Below are 16,612 nucleotides of genomic sequence, written 5' to 3'. Positions count from 1 at the left end.
ACCGTGTGTGGTACTGACAGGGTCTGAGCAGCACGATGTGGTACCAACCAGGACTTTGCAGCACTGCACATGGTGCCGGCCGGATCTGTGCAGCGCCGTGCACAGCCCTGGCCTCCTGCCCCCGCCATCCTCCCGGTGCTGCTCCCCCAGGCCTTGGGCAACCCTTGGCACCACCGTCCTTTCCTTGCCCGTTCCTCCATTCCTAAATCATCCTCTGTGTTTCTGGCCTCCATAACCTCACTAAATATTTCCTACTTCACTCCTTCCCTTCATCTTCCTCAACCGTGTCAGTCTGCTGGGGGTTTGGGGCCTGCAGGGGCATTTTCAGCCAGGCAGCACCAGGCGGCGACGGCTCCGCTGGTGCCGCAGGAAAGGCCCCGCGTGGGGCTCGGGCGGCAGCGCGCGCCCCGGGGGAGGCGCCGGACACGCGGGGGCGCGGGGGAGGCTGGGGAGGAGGGCGGGGCAGTGCGCGGAGCGGCCGGGCCGGGCCGGGGCACCCGCCGGTCACGCCGCCACCGGCCCGCGGCCACGCGAGCCCCGGGGGGGGGACCCGCTGCCCGGGGGGAGGGAGCGGGTCGGGCCGGGTCMGGGGTCGGACCGTCCCCCCGGCGCCTGCCAGGGGGAGGGGAGGCGCTGCCGCTGCCCCGCCCTGCCGGTGCGTCGCATCATCCCATTGGTCCAGCGTCGCGTGACGCGCGTGGCGGCGGCCAACGGRCAGCTGCCACACGGCAGATCCGGCAGGGGGCGGGACTTCCGGGCGCGCGAGTCCCCGGCGCCCGCAGAGCCGCCGCCGCCGAGGAGGGAGCGCCGCCATGTCCGCGCGCCGGGCCCGGCCGTTGCTGCTGCTCCCGCTGCTGCTGCTGCTGGCGGCGCGGCCCGCGCGCGCCTCCGACGTCGTGGAGCTCAGCGACGCCGACTTCGAGAGCGGCCTGGCCGAGCGCCCGGGGCTCGTGCTCGTCGAGTTCTTCGCGCCATGGTGAGGGCGGGTCGGTTCGGTCCGCCCCGGTCCGGTCCGCCCCGCGCGGCGCGCTCACGCTCCCTCTCCCCGCAGGTGCGGGCACTGCAAGCGGCTGGCGCCCGAGTACGAGTCGGCGGCGACGCGGCTGAAGGGGATCGTGCCGCTCGTGAAGGTGAGGCCGGCGGGCCGCGCGCTGCGGCGGCCGCTGCCGCGCGCGCCCCGGGCGGGCGTTGGCGCCGGGCGGAGCCGCCGGGCCCCCCCGAACGGGGTCATCCCGCTCGTCCCAGTTACTGCGGGAGCCCTGGGACTGCTGTGGGCCTGAGAACAGTTAGTTCCAATAAAGCATCTCGCTGAGGAAGAAAAATGGCTTTCTTGCCGTCTTGCTTAGCCTGGTCATGCAAGACACCGTGATTTTCCACTATTTCCTTAAAAAAAAAAAAGGCACTGTTGCTGCATCCTGCCTTCCTCCCTCCCCTGCAGTGTAGCAGGTCTGTCCTGGGCCCCCCGATGGGGTGTTGTGCCCTGGAAGGTGCTTGATCTTCCACACGTGGCCCTCGGGTCGTTTTTGTATCCTTGTGCTTTCTGGAAAACAAGCCAATCCTGCTCAAAGACGTTTGCCAACTTTGAAGGCCTTTAGCCTTTATTTCTGCGTAGCGCAGTAATGGCAACGTGGGCAGGCAGCAAAAGCTGTCGTTCACGTGTGCGCACAGTTGAGGACGCCGAGCAGCAGTGTTTCTCCTCTTTCAGGTTGACTGTACAGCCAACTCCAACACCTGTAACAAGTATGGAGTGAGTGGCTATCCCACTCTGAAGATTTTTCGAGATGGTGAAGAGGCAGGAACCTACGATGGGCCCAGAACAGCAGGTAGAAACCTGTCAATCTCTGTGCAGCCAGCAATAGTGCTGTGAGGTCTGGGTTCTATACAGCAGTTGTGATGTTAAATGCGCTGYGGGATGCAAAGGAGGGAACCCTTCACTCCTCCCCCAGCCCTTTGTTGGGAGAACCCTGGATACTTCTTGTCCCATAAGAGACAAGACCCTTTAAAGGTTATATTTGAGCCATGGTGTCCTTGATGGGCAGTATCTAAGAAATGGCTGATGGAAAGACCTTGTATAGGTAACCTGTTGGTACGTATACCTTACTAATCTCCAAGTTGCACGAATTAGAGTATCTGTGTGTGTCTGATCAGGCCTCTTGAAAAACATGGCATCTCACAGTGCTATCTTCCCTGGTAGCAAGCCAGGAGCTCTTAATATGAGAATGTTGGAAATATTTATTTATTTATTTGGTRCTTGCAGTCCCCTGAAAAGCTCTCCCTTTTAGATCTCTTGTTCCATGAAGTTGATGCTTATGCTGCTTCAATTCATATAATGTCTTATGTGGGAGGAGGAGTTAAGGATGCTGAAAAATAAGCTTTTGTTTTGAGAAGCTTGAAAAAGTCTCGTGGAACGTTGCATCGATCCCTTTAACGATGAGGAACCTTTTTTGTTAAGATGGGATTGTCAGTCACCTCAAGAAGCAGGCGGGACCCGCTTCAGTGGCGCTCAGCTCCGTGGCTGACTTCGACAAGTTCGTTGGTGATAAGGACGCCTCTGTGGTGGGTGAGTGGAGCGACTCCCTGCAGCACGTGAGTGCTGGCGCCCCGCGCTGYAGGAGCCGTGGGGATGCACGGTGAAAAGAGAAGCACAGTATTGACCGGGGAATTGGAGCTGGATGTGAGCAAAAGAAAAGTTCTCCATAAGAATGACAAAGCACTCACACACATGCCCAGAAGGGGTTGAAACCTTCAGTCTTGGAGGTCTTCACTCAATTTGGCAAAGTGCTGAGCAATCTGATCTTGCTTCAGGGCTGGTCCTGGTTAGAGCAGGAGTTTGGAATTGATGCCAATGTGGATTCCTTCCAACCTAACTTTTTTTTTTTTTTCTTTCTTTCTTTCTTTCCCTCCTCCTGTGGTTCTTTGACTGTCAGACTTCCTGTCACCACAGTGTCCTTTAAAAGTTTGTAGCTGTTTTGGCTGATTGACAACAGATACTTCTGAAATTTGAAGCTATCCAAGGGTGACCTCTCAAGGTTTAGGCTATCAGCAGCGTCATACAATTTGATCATGGTTGAACATGGTAACAGCAGCTCTCTTTTGTGTGAATTAGATGTAATAACAGAAGTGCGACTGCATGGGAGTTGATCAGCATCCTTAAACTTGCTGCATATCCCTGACTGCTGTTGTCACTAGTGGTGTCTCATTTGATTGCCAGTAGAAATCTTTGTGCTTAAAGACAACTACTTCCCATGCTGGGTGGGTGGATGTCAGTTTGGGTCGTTGAGCCGGACAAACCCTTTAGCACTTGCCTGCTGGTAAAGGTAGGGAATATAGACACTAAAAATGGAAGAGAACCTGTCAAAAGAAGAGGGCCTGGGCGTGCATTTGAGGGCTTAATTTAGAAGAGGTGTCCCCATGCATTACAAAGACAGTGGTATGAACTGCACGGTAACTGCTGCTGAGTCAGTTTGGGGTCACCATCTGTCTCTCTGCTGCAGGTTTCTTTGGAGATGCATCTGGTGATGCTTATTCAGAATTCATGAAAGCTGCTAACAACCTAAGAGATAACTATCGCTTTGCACACACCAGTGAGGAAGAACTGGTGCAGAAATACGAGGAAGATGGAGAGTAAGTTGTTCAACATACCTTGTTGTTAAGATGTTCAGAGCAAATTCAGGGATTTCACATAAAGTCTGAAGTGAGTTTACCTTCTGAGCATAGTTTAAGGTATTCCCCATCCACTGGTACTCTGTCTCTTTCTTGCTTATTTGCTTTGTTTGTTCCCAGCACCACTAAATCCCTTCTCTACCTGTGGAAATAAGGTAGARAAACAATGAAACTACCTCTTGTTGAAATTGCTATTGTGGCCTTCAAAATTCTTTTGAGTACCTCTGGTTCAGTCAGTGTTCTTTGTCTGGGCTGTTTCTGGATGGCAGAGTGGTGTCCTCCATTTGGTACAAGCTGCTGCAGGCTTTGGAGGATTAATAACTGGGTGCATAATACCTGAACAGAGGTGTTTTACTTCTCCATTGGTCCTCACATTTTGTGTGGATATTTTCTTTAAGTTTTCAACTTGAAGGCCACAGCCTGTCTGAATAAWGGGAGAGGGCCTGCTAGGTTGGTATAAAACAGTTGCCTCACCAGCAACTGGACAACCTCACTGAATCTGTGAACAGTGATTTGGGCAGACACCAGGGACTRAATTCTTAATTTCTTTAGCTGCCACTTGTGGGAAATTCAGTGATGCTTTGTACTAATTTGTGGTTTCTGTTTCCCCTCAGAGGCATAGTGTTATTCCGTCCTCCACGCCTCGCAAACAAGTTTGAGGACAGCTCCGTGAAATACCCAGAAGACAAAATCACCATTGGAAAGATCAAGAAATTTATCCAGGAGAACATGTGAGTGATGCCTCAGTGAACATGTGACAGTGACCTGAGCAGGGTTCAGCTCTGTCAGGGCTTGGTCTCTGTAACTGGCACTACTGCCACTTCTGCTTAAGGGCTGTCCCACGGCGTGGCTTGCAAGCACCATCTCCCTTGGGGACCACCTTGTTTCTGGTAGCCCTGATGTGGCTGTTGGTATTTACTGTCCATTTTGAACCAGCCATGCTTCTGTTTAAAATGTAGTGAACTTCAGAGATCCAACTTTCACATCCATTAGCTTTAAATGGTTTGTGACTAGAAGTGCGGGTTCARTTTCCCGTACGTGACTGAACAAAGTGTTTGCCTGAATCTTGCTGGTTGCTGACATRTGAAGCTCTCCTTTGGGAAGGAAGCAGGATTATGCTGTGTCAGGCCTGTTCCTGGGAGGGTCCTGGACAATAAGACTGAAGCTGCTAACCTCCTTTTCGCTGATAGCTTTGGCATCTGTCCACACATGACTGAAGACAACAAAGACCTGATCCAGGGGAAGGACCTGTTGGTGGCATACTACGATGTGGACTATGAGAAGAATGCAAAGGGCTCTAATTACTGGCGCAACAGGTAAGGAAGCAGATAAGCACCTTCCCACCCATTTCTTCTGTGTTTCTTGCATTGAGTATTGTTCCATAGTTCAGTTTTACATATAAACAAAATGAATCTCAATGTACTTCTCCTGGTAAACTTCAACTGTTGGGTGGCTGCTGTTTGCACAGCCGAAAGTATAGAGTGTGTTTATCCTTTAAAACCTCCTAGGATTTTGGATCTSTAGTCCCTGGATGCTACTTAATACCTCAAAACAGAATGTTCCTTACTGAGATGATGTGAGATTGTTTCCTTTGCATCCCTGGGAGCTGGGACACTGGTGATCAAGCCAGTGGCGGGGCGGGGAGGGATGAATGCACGCAGGGCTTGCTTCTGCTCTGCGTGGAGCTTCTGCTTCTCAGCAGCGTTTCTGTAGGGCTTCCCTGCAGAACACATCACTTCTCATCAGTGTCTGCCTTGGTGTCTACCTCTGCTCTGTTCAATATTCATGGGAATCACCTTTTTTTTTTTTTTTATTTCCCTCACCAGAGTTATGATGGTTGCAAAGAAGTTCTTGGATGCAGGCCACAAACTGTCTTTTGCCGTTGCTAGTCGGAAATCCTTTGGCCATGAGCTTTCAGAGTTTGGTCTAGACAGCAGCACGGGTGAGGCTCCTGTTGTTGCTATCAGAACAGCCAAGGGAGAGAAATACGTCATGCAGGAGGAATTTTCGTAAGTTATTGAACTTAGTAGTGTTGCCTCTCACTAGATTGGGTGTGATCTGTGAAAAGCTCATACTACATTATCCTGAAACAAACTGGGAARTTGGAGGTTTCTGTAGGAAAATGACTGCTGGATCAAAGTGTCTCCTAACTGTCAGGTGTGCTTTACTGCTCAGTACAGGACTTGCAGCCGCTTCTATTGCTTAATGCAAAAGTAGAGAATTTAATCCAAGACCTATCAAGTCTTTAAGAAATAAGATGTGTTTAAGGATACACATGGAAAAGGCTGTGCCTTTCCTTTGGGCTGGAGGGCCTAACACTTGGAACAGGTTGTGTCCAGCCTCCTGTCAGGACCTTGACAGTGTCTGTCACGCCTGTTCCAGGGTCTTCTAAGCTGGCACCAGGCTGGTGTTCTCGGATGCAGGTGACATCTGTTCCGTGGGTGGAAGGAGCTTAATTCAGCCTTGAAAGTTATCCTCTCTCTTCCTGCATGTGTCGTGGGGACTATAAAATGTCATTTTACTTTCAGCCGTGATGGAAAGGCTCTGGAGAGATTCTTACAAGATTACTTTGATGGAAACTTGAAGAAATACCTGAAATCAGAGCCTATCCCTGAAAGCAACGATGGGCCTGTGAAGGTGAGCACCCCTGGGTCACACTGTGAGTGCTCTGTGGTGGTATCCTGAGGAAATCCGTGCTGCGATGCACAGGAGAACTTATTATTACCTTTGTACTGCAGTTTTCTGAGCCAAGGGAGAAAAGCAGCCTGCAGTTACGATTTCCTGTGTTAGTAGCTGCTGCTTGGGCATGCTACTGCTGTGGCCTGTAAGTGACCCAGGTCTGCTGCACTGGCCTGTGCTCCCTCGTGGCATGGCTTTCAAGCAGGTTATTCTGTATTGCTAAAAATTTTACTTTTTATCCATCTGGGTAAATTCTGTTGAGTGAAAGTATTTCTTGTCATGGTTCTGTAACGACCCGATAAGAGAGTAGAAGTCGCTGCTTATTTGTGTGAATGAACACGTCCTTGACCTATCTAGCATGAGTAATAAAAATTTTTTCCTTGGTGTGGGATTTGTTGGGATTAAAACAAAACAGTCAACTTCCCGCTCATTCCCTTGTATGTTGTGCCTACATCTGTCACAGGTTTTCATCTGTAAGTAGAGTGTTACAGGTTGGTGAAGGGCTGTGTGTCTTGTTCTTTTGATGCTTGTTAATGTAGTTGTGATTTGATAATAACTATTTGYGGTGGGAAGGCCAAGCTTTCTGGGGCAGAATGAACAGGACATGTCATTTTATGTCCCTTTACTGTTGACTTACAAAACACTAACTTGTTTGATCAAATACTGTCAGGTGGTGGTTGCTGAGAACTTTGATGAAATTGTTAATGCAGAAGACAAAGATGTCCTGATAGAGTTTTACGCACCCTGGTGTGGCCACTGCAAGAACCTGGAGCCCAAATACAAAGAACTGGGGGAGAAGGTAAGTCCAGGACTTCTTCAAAGACAAACTAGAATCTTACACACTGAACAGTCCTGTGGGCTGTCTGTGTGGCCTGAAGTGGCATAACTAGCTTTCTATGCACTTTGAGGCTTGACTGTACCTGGGCATCTCTGTGCATATAGAAGTAAATTAGCAGCATCTGGAGCATGGTAACAAAGTCAGTGGTGGGTCCCTTTTCTGTGACACACAGATATCCCCTCATTGAGTAACTGATGTCAAATGGCAGAACTCCCTTTTGGGTTGTTGCCCCCTGTATAATTATAGTCTGCTGTTCAGCTGAGGACAGTCGACACTACCTCATGTTGACTTAGAATCRTAAAATCATCATGGTTGGAAGAGACCTGTAAGATCATTGAGTCCAACTGTAAACCCTTACTCAATAAACAAATAAAGAGCTGGTTTTGAACATGGTCATGCAGCTACTACGTATTATTTCCCTCTGTGCTTACAAGCTTGTCAGAAACGTCAACTGAGGATGGTTCATAGTGGCACACTTCACTAGCCTCAGTCCCAATTTGTCAGCCCTGCACACTGTTACAGTCCCTGCTAGCCCGAAACAAGTGCCTGATGGTGTTAAATTGGGATTTAATAGTGACGGAAATTTTATCAAGGATTTGACTAGTGTTTCTCTCTTAGGCTGTCAGGCATCCTTCCTACTTGAGCACTTTTTCCTCACAGTTCACTTTCTAAACGATTGGAAGAATGCAGTTGCTCTGGGCTCAGACTAATGCAGCAGGTAACACTAGGTGGTGTGCTGCGTACATCCAGCTGAGGGAGGACATGTACCCTGTGCTCCTGTTTATGCAGAAACCAAACGCTCAGAAGAAAGCTGCTCACCTTTCCRTGTTTACTGTGTGCTGTCTTTGACATAGCTTTTGTAGGAGGTGCTGATAGATTAATAACTAGACCAACTACCGTGGACTGGTTATTAATATGTTCTTTCCACCACCAGCTCAGCAAGGACCCCAACATTGTCATTGCCAAAATGGATGCTACAGCCAATGATGTGCCTTCTCCGTATGAAGTTAGAGGGTAAGTGGCCCTGTTATTTAGTACTGCCTTAATGGAAGGGTGCAGGCTTCTGTCTCTGACCAGCAGCCACTACAGGGTTGTTGCAAGTCTCCCAGGCTTTTCATGTGCTATTGCTACATAGTAAAATGACAAGAAATCAAGTGAAGTGAGTGACTTCCATCTGCCCTGCTTCCTTGGGATTCCAGTGTCCTGGCCTTGGCTAAAGGCCTGTCTTGCTGACAGCTTCTGCTTTTGAATCTGCTGTAGTGATGTTCTTAGCAGTGTAAAGATGACATTGGGCTGCTGGCTGGGGTTGGTGTGCCAGAGCTGCCTGCACTGCTGCCGTGTTACACTGGGGATGTGTGGGGCGCAGGTCTCCTTGGTGAGAGATGGTGTGATTATTTTTCTGAAAGAGTCTGAACAAAACTGAGCGTGTTAGGAACTGAGATGTCTCTCCTCTCTCCCCAGCTTCCCCACCATCTACTTTGCTCCAGCTGGCAACAAGCAGAGTCCAAAGAAGTATGAGGTGAGTATCTGGCTGCTCTGAGWGTGTGGGGATTTGTGAAGAGATGAGGCGGAATCCAGGTGTCCAAGCAACGCCGAGTCTCCGGGGAGCCGCTCGCTGCACTCCAGCCCTGTTGCCCTGAGAACACAGCTGGTGGTACCTGCTGGGAATGCCCTGCCGCAGACCCGGAGGGAGAGCTTATTTCTTTGTGCTTTCTGCAGGGTGGCAGAGAAGTGAGTGACTTCATTAGTTACTTGAAGCGAGAGGCAACCAATACCCCTGTGCTGCAGGAGGAAGATAAAACCAAGAAATCCAAGAAGAAAGCAAAGGAGGATTTGTAAAGAGCCCACTGGCCATTTAGACAGGATGAGCTCTGTGTGAATTGGGGGAGCACTGGGCAGCCTGGGGTCAAGTCTGGGTTGTGGAGAGCCGGTGACCAGTGCCACGTGGGCCAAAGGGACCCAGCTGCTGTATCTAGTTCTGTTTAATTCCTTGCCGTCTCTTAGCTGCACTGTTGTGGGGCTCCCCAGACTGGTTTGTTTTGTGGTTTGGGAGGGGGTGGGGGGCAGGGTTATTTTCTAATTTTTTTTTGTACATCTGGAGAAGTGAAACAATAAAATGACCCCCCCTTAAACGCAAGTCTCTCAGTCCTTCAGAGACCTCACAAAGACGAGATTGTGCTGTGTGGTGGCAAGGACTTCCTGCTGTGAATCTAGTTTAATGAACTTCTAGGAAGTTTCATTTTCTAGACCACAAGCTCAACCTGCGCATTCTTCCCCCACAAAGTTTAGAGGCGCAGTCCAGAGTGCAGCGGCAGCAACTGTCTCTGCTTTGCGCCAGGGGCTTGGGCTGCGAGGAACCTCCTCCTCGATGTCACCCTGGCCCCTACGGCTGCTCGTGCTGCTTCAGCAAGCTGGGACCGTGTAGCGCTTGAGGCAATTAAAACCTGTTAATTATAAAGCCATTGTTTTAGTTGAAGTGGTGGAAGAAAACCACACCATGGCTTTTTTTTTTCCCCTGGCAGGAGGGGAGTGCCGTGCTGTGCTGCAGTYGGAGCGCATGCCCATGACTGGGTGTGTCAAAGGGCCCTTCCTTGTTCTGGGACTGAAATGAGCTGCAGGGCAAGGCAGGACTGAAGTTGTGGGTGAACCAAGGCCCWTGTCCTGGGTCCCTTTAGGGCTGTTCAGGGCTGAAGGGGCCGGTACCTTACACTGCGCTGCAGCAGTGACCAGGGTAAGAGCAAGCACTTGCATCGTGGGTTTCTCCCCTGTTCTTCCCTAGGCCTGGGTACCAATTCTTTATTGCTGCTTCAATTCTGTGGGTACAGCAGATGAGACAACACATGGAACACAGTCCTGTGGCTACAGCAGCTGTGCAGAAACAATTCTGAAATCCCAGAATGTCTTCTCTAGCTGCATCTTTGTATACTGGTGCTTCTGGGTGCCAGCTGCTCTGTCACAGAGCAAACAGTAAGGTATTGGGTGGCAGGGAAAGATGATATGAGTGATTCTGGAGTAACATCTAAAACCCCTGTCCTGGGCACAAGGAATGCAGAGCCCGGACCCTGGCCCTCTCCCACAAGAAGCAGCAATCTGTTTGCAACAGGTTCCCAAGGACAGCTGGGGCAGCTTGTTCCAAGTGGCACCCAGGCAGCTTTGCARTGTGGAGAGCACCGGCACCCAGGGGATTCCTCACTCTAACCCTCGGCCCAGCACGCTTTGCTGGGTGCTTCTGAAACCTTTTCTGTGCTCCAGCATGGGCACAGGCCCGGAGGAGCTGGGAGGTACGTGACTTCAGCAGCTGCCTRGGAGCTCCCACCTCCTTCAAACTGCAGGATCAGGGTTTTGATGTGCGACAGCTTCTGGTGCAGGTACTCGCAGCGGCGCTTCTCCTGCTGGTAGCTGGGATAGGTCTGGGGAGGGGGCACGGCTCAGCCCCGGCAGGGAGGCGAGTCCTTGCCCGCGCCCACGCTTACCCTCTTGAAGTGGCTGTATTCTTGCAGAATCGTGGCCTCGAGTGCCTGAAACCCAAGGGCTTGGATTAGCGGGACGGGGCGGCCTGCGTGGCCTCTGCCCCCAGCTCCCGTGCCTGCCTTGCGTTCCTCTGTTCCCGCCTCCAGAGTCTTCCTTTTGGCTCCCAGCTGAACAAATCTCTGGCTCGCGCCGCCAACRCGGGCGTGCAGGTAGCGGTACTCAGCATAGTCCGCACTGAACGCCGCCTCGTAGGCTCTGCACTGTTCCAGTGAGCGGATGGTACTGTATTTTCTGCCACAGGCAGAGAAAAGACTGGTTCTTCCCATGTTTGTGTGACCTCTGCATAACGAAAAGCCCTTGTGCTGGGCCAGGGCTGTGCAACGAGGAACAGGCAGTGCTGTGATCGCGCTGCCTCCCTGCTGTGACCTCGCTGCCGGGACAGGCAGCTCCATCTCCCTCCGCAAACCACCACGGGACTGCGTCTAAACTGCTGGAAACAGGGAGTCCTGGGGCAGCGAGTGTCCGTGTTGCACTTACCGCAAGTAATCCGGGACCTCCGCCAYGGAGAAGCTGCTGGGCTGGGCCCTGGCCCCTGGCAGGAGCAGAGACCAGGAGCATTAGGGAGCCCCACCTTGGGTCTTCTTTGCAGACAGCGCTGCCTGTGCTCCCCCCAGCCCCGGGCTCCTGCTCCCTGCGGGCCAGGCTCACCGCGCAGCACCGGCACCTACGGAGCCCAGTGTCATGCGGGGAGCTTGCAGGGGGCTGGGGATCCTACTGCAGGGCAGATATCCTGCAGATGGGGCGCAGGGGCAGAGCTGTGCTCAGAGCCTCAAGGGCCTCCCCAGGGAACCGTGGGCAGTGGACCCGGGCTTGTACCCCCAGCTCCTCGCCATGGCCTCCAGAGCTGGGACCCCTCTGCTTGCCTGAAGCCCCGGGCTGGGTCGCTCGCCTCCTTGCTGGGCTTCCAGGCTGCTGCTCCCTCCCACAGTGAGAGGGCTGGACCATGCGCCCCAGGGCCGCGTGGGTGGCCGGGCACCTCCTCACCTCCCTGGGCCAGACAGAGCTGCTCCCCAAGCATGTCACCTTCCTCCCAGGCATCCTCTGCCTCCCCTGGGCTCGCCCCGCGCTCCGGGCTCCGCAGCTCCCTGGCCGGGCTGCGCAGGGGCCGCRGCCTGCGGTGCTGTGGGCCCTGGACTCCCAGTTGCTCCCCGCTGGCCGCCTGCGGGCAGCGCCGGTGCCGCTCCCGGGGGCCGGGTGGAGAGTCCAGCGCCCGCGGCCTCCCGCTGCCTCTCGGATCTGAGCAGTTGAGCAGTGCCAGGCGTTTCTGAGGCACAAAACAGCTTCACTTGGGACTTGTCCTGGACCCCAGCAGCTTTGTGCTGCCCAGCCCRGGGCTGCTGCATTCCTGGCTCTGCATCAGCATCACCAGAGATGCCCAGAGGCACCAGTGGGTGACAGTGCCGACACCAAGGGCCTCCCCATCCTTCGTGCTTCAGGGCCAGCGGCTGGAGCATCTCCCCCCATGGTGGTCCCAGCCACACACTGCACAGTGGGCCTGGACCCAGGGCAGGAGCAGGGCCCAGAGACGGGAGGTGCAGAGCAGGTGCCAAGAGGCAGAAGGCTGAGCCGGCCCACGCTCTCCTGTGCGCACACCCGAGGGCTCTCCRCTGCCTGCGCCTGTGGGACTCACCACCCCGCGGTGGCTTCTCCTGGCTCCCTGTGGGTAGCGGCCGTCAGGGGACTGCTGCAGAGGTACCAGGAAGGGCCGGACCGCAGGGCCCTCGTGCTGGTTCCTGCAGTGTCAGAGACGTGGCCAGAGGTCGGCACCAGGGACAGCCTCTTTGGGCACCCAGGTCAGCAGGAGATGGTTCCACGCCTGCCCAAAGGGTGCTGWGTACAGGGGGTACACGCACCCAGCGCAGCTCCCGTGGCCCCCGCCCAGCCCCACCTGCGCCGCAGCAGGGCCATGCGCCTCCACTCTGGGGCCGTGTTCCTGGGCCAGTCCTCCTGCCCACCGCCCGCCAGCCCCTCCTTGGGGCAGCAGCAGCTCTCCGTGGGGTCCCGCTCCGCCACCTGCGTGGGCAGCAGCARCTCAGGACAGGTCTGCAGTGCTCACCGCGGTGAGTGGAACCTGGGTACCCGCGAGCACCCGCAGCAGCRCCTGCCCACCTCCTGCAGCGCGCTGGGCAGCCCCTGCACAGGCTGGTGCTGGCCGTGGGGCTGCAGGGCCAGCAGCTGCACCARGCTCTGAACAGAAGCCCTGGGGCTGGCAGTGGTGGCCCGGTGCTCCGTGCCCTCTGGGATGCGGTGAGCAGAGCCCTTCCCTGGCAGGTCGCTCTCATCCGCCATGGTCCGAGCYGTGACGCCTCTGCCTGTGCAGACGTGGGGGCAGAAATGTCAGTGTTCAGGGAGAGCTGTGGAGGAGCCCACTTCCCCCTGGCACGTGCTCCCCACCCTGCACTGTCCCCTTGCTGGCAGGACCAGGTGCCAGCCCACCTAGAGCTACAGGTGGCTCCTGCTCCTGCTGCCCTGACGCGTGCGGAGCTGTTGCCCTGCTGCAGTTGTGCTTGCTACATGCAGAGGGGTGTCCTTGGGGTGATGTGTCCTAGGCTTTAGCTGAGTTCAGCCCCCCATTATCACCCAAGCCAACACCCCCCAGCTCCCACTAACCCAGGCTGAGCTCAGTGGCTGCTCGGCCCCAGGACTCCTCAGGCTGGGGCCTCTGCTCCTGCAGTGCCAGGCGGGAGCTCTCAATGGCACAGATGGTGATTTTCTCCTGGATGCTGCCCACGGTGTCCAGCCAGCTCTCACCTAGTCTGGGAGCAGAGAGCACCTCCCACCAGAGGTGCCAGAGAACCCAGCCCTGCTCCCCTCACCCCATGGTGCAAAGGGGACCCTGAGCCAGTGAGGGAGGAGGGAGTTTTTCCCCACGGCCCTGTCTCCAGGGCTGCCTTCAAGCTGTTTCCAGGGCACCRGGTGTTCCCAAGGCAGCTGAGAGCACAGCGAGCTGCTTGAGCTGCCCTGAGCTYGCAGGCTGCTGGCCTCGTGCAGGGGGCAGAGTGGGCAGAGCAGGGGGACCTGGCTGGGACCAGAGTCGGGGGCGCAGCAGGCAGCGCAGGCACCCAGCAGCCCAACAGGAAGGAGAGGAAGGGGGCTGCTCCATGGGGCAGGGACCGGACAGTGCTCAGCTCCACACACCCCTGGCCAGCACAGCACACGGCAGGGGCTCACCTGGACACCGCCAGCCGTACACACTCGAAGCTCGCCTGCTGCTTGTCCCTGTCACAGCGCGAGAGGAAGAAGGCAAAGAGCCACGGGGGCTCCCCGGGGCCGCCCGGTACCATCAGGCTCTGCCATGGGGGACACACCGTCAGGCACCCGCCCCATCGGGCCGCCAGCGACCCACCGGGAGCCGCTGCAAGTTCCTCCCCTGTCCAGGGATCGGCGGCTGCCGGTGCAGCCGGCGCCCGAGGCTGGGGCCAGAGCCTCGCTCACGCCGCTGCCCCGCGGCAGCTCCGGTCCTGCCACCTTGGTGCCGTTCGAGCCCTCCCGCTCCGCCGCCGGCCCCACTCACCCCCTGGCTGCCCTGGAAGGCGATCGTGGGCGCCGGTGCCCCCTGCAGCGAGAGAGCGCGTGAGCCCCGGGCTGCCTGCTCCGCTCCCGGCCCGGCCCGGCCCGGCCGGCCGCACCTGCCGCCGCTCGCAGCCCCGCAGCGCCCGCGCCGCCGCCTCCGAGAGCCGCAGGTGCAGGAGGCTCAGCCGCGGGCCCCGCGCGCAGCCCCGGTACCGGAGCCGCCCGCGCAGCTCCGGCCGCGCCCGCCGCATGGCTCCGAGTGCGGGCGCCGCGGCGGCGTCGGGGGGACACGAGGGCGGTACCGAGGCGGGGCGGCAAGGGGTGACACCGGGGCGGGGTGGCACAAGGACCGCACCTGGGCGGTACAGGGGCGGTACCGGGGCGTATGACACCGGACTGCCTGCCACCAGCTCGGGAGCCCGGAGCCGCGTGCGGAGTGGCGGAGCGCGACGGGGCCCGCGAGCCTCCGCAGCGGCCGCCGCGCTGAGCCGGCTATTTTTGCCGCAGCCCGTAAAGCCCCAGCCGGCCCCGCTAATCCCCTTAGTGGCTTCCCTGCCTTAGGTAACGGGAAGAGGGGGCGCGCGGCGGCGCCTCTGGCGCGGGGCGGTCCGGGGCTGCCGCTCGTAGCAGCGACCCAGAGGCAGGCATGGAGCCCGACGGCCCCGCGGAGAGGGAGGCGGGAGACGAGGGGCAGGCGCGGGGGCCCGGCCGCGGCAGGGCGGTGCGGTTCCTCATGCCCCACACCACCATCGCGGTGCCGTCGGTGCGCGAGGAGGAGCCGCTCTTCTACCGGCGACTGGACGAGCTGGTGGCCCCTGGCCCCGGCGGCTTCGGGCCGCTCTTCACTGCTGACGGCTGGAGCGACCTGACYGGTGAGTGGCCCCGCGGGGCCCCGCGACGGCGGCGGGGCTGGTTTCACCGCCGCGTCTCGCCGCAGGGGACCGGCTGCTGCGGAAGCGCGTGGTGCGGGATGGCCAGGGCGGCCCGCGGCCACGGCCGGGCCAGGAGGTGTCAGTGAAGGCGCTGGGAGCGGTGGAGGATGGCAGCCTGGTGGAGCGGGACCCGCGGCTCACCTTCGTGCCGGGCCACGGCGACGTGGTGCAGGTGTGCCGGCGGGGGGGRTGGGCCGGTCCGGTCCGGTCTGGGGAACCCCCGGGTGCCCGCGGGACCCAGGAGCCGCCGCGCCCCAACCCGTGCCGCCCGCAGGCCCTGGAGCTCGGCGTCCCCACCATGGAGCTGGGGGAGATCTGCCTCTTCCTCGCCGCACCTTCCTACGGCTACGGCCGCCTGGGCAGGTAAGGGCGGCCGAGGGGGCGGCCGTGGTAGCGGCGCGGGGGCGGCCGGCCGACAGAGGTAGCGGCGCTGTGCCCGCAGGGAGCCCGACGTGCCGCCCGAGGCGCCGCTGCTCTTCGAGGTGACGCTGCTGGAGGTGCGCGACGACCCCGACCCGCAGCGGCTGCCGCCCGCCGCCCGCCTGCGCCTGGGCGCCCAGAAGCGCGAACGGGGCAACTTCCACTTCGCGCGGGGCGACTTCACGGCAGCGCTGCGCTCCTACCGCCTGGCGCTGCGCGCCCTCGACGGMACCGGCGCGGGTGAGGGCGGCAGCGGCAGGGAAAGCGAGGGCCGGGGCGGAGGGGACGCATGGGGGGCTGAGGTCGCGGGCCTGGGGTGGCTTCGGACCGGGAGCGCTGGGAGGGGGCGGTGGCCCGGAAGCCGGGACAACGTGGCCCATGCCGAGGTGCTGGATCCAGCGGGGTGCAGTCCCCGGTCCCCTGATGCCGGCGTGCCCCGCAGCGCCGCCCGGGCCGCAGGAGGAAGAGGAGCTGCGGGAGCAGTGCGTCAAGTGTCTGAACAACTGCGCGGCGGCGGAGCTGCGGCTGGAGCGGCCCGAGGCGGCGCTGGCCTCGTGCGAGGCGGCGCTGCGGCTCAGCCCGGACAACGGCAAAGCGCTGCTCCGGCGCGGCAAGGTGGGCGCGGGGCCGCCGGCGGGACCCCCACGCCGCGCCCGCCGCTACCCCCGTTCTGTGCCCGCAGCTGCTGGCCGAGCAGGGCCGCGACGAGGAGGCGGCGCTGGCGCTGCGGAGGGCGCTGCAGCTGGAGCCGGCCAGCAAGGTCCGTGCGCGCGGGGCGGGCGGGCGGCCGGCCCCGCGCCCCCCGKCCCCCGCGCAGCGGCTCTGCCCTCCCCGCAGGCGGTGCACGCCGAGCTCTCGCGGCTGCTGAAGCGCCGGCGCGGGCCGCCCCCGCCGGCCGCCGAGGAGCCTCGCGGCGACGCGGAGCGGCCGCCGAGCCCCGGGTATGTAGGGCAGCGGCACACCCCAAATCGGCGGCCGGCCGGGCCGCGCTCACCCGCGCTCTCTCCGCAGGCCCGTGGCGGAAGGAGCGGCCTGA

The 16,612-nt window shown here is 58.4% G+C and overlaps 2 protein-coding genes across 2 annotated transcripts; both read left to right on the top strand.

Moving 5' to 3' along the window:
* Positions 1-801: 801 nt before the first annotated feature.
* PDIA3 (protein disulfide isomerase family A member 3) lies at positions 802-9,219 on the top strand. The gene is made up of 13 exons (XM_026040500.1): positions 802-976; positions 1,052-1,130; positions 1,706-1,823; positions 2,453-2,560; positions 3,495-3,624; positions 4,278-4,394; positions 4,854-4,979; positions 5,490-5,672; positions 6,192-6,300; positions 7,013-7,141; positions 8,115-8,194; positions 8,642-8,699; positions 8,900-9,219. Exons 1-13 carry the CDS (start codon positions 813-815, stop codon positions 9,017-9,019), a joined length of 1,521 nt encoding a protein of 506 aa, XP_025896285.1. The 5' UTR covers positions 802-812; the 3' UTR covers positions 9,020-9,219.
* A 5,651-nt stretch (positions 9,220-14,870) lies between these two features.
* Positions 14,871-16,612, top strand: LOC112948403 (peptidyl-prolyl cis-trans isomerase FKBP8-like). The gene is made up of 7 exons (XM_026040652.1): positions 14,871-15,096; positions 15,162-15,519; positions 15,599-15,816; positions 16,019-16,191; positions 16,259-16,336; positions 16,414-16,517; positions 16,588-16,612. Exons 1-7 carry the CDS (start codon positions 14,871-14,873, stop codon positions 16,610-16,612), a joined length of 1,182 nt encoding a protein of 393 aa, XP_025896437.1.

Source organism: Nothoprocta perdicaria, unplaced genomic scaffold (genome assembly GCF_003342845.1).
Source record: "Nothoprocta perdicaria isolate Ctin4 unplaced genomic scaffold, notPer1 scaffold_26, whole genome shotgun sequence".
Taxonomy (NCBI): domain Eukaryota; kingdom Metazoa; phylum Chordata; class Aves; order Tinamiformes; family Tinamidae; genus Nothoprocta; species Nothoprocta perdicaria.
This window is presented reverse-complemented; position numbering and strand designations above follow the sequence as displayed.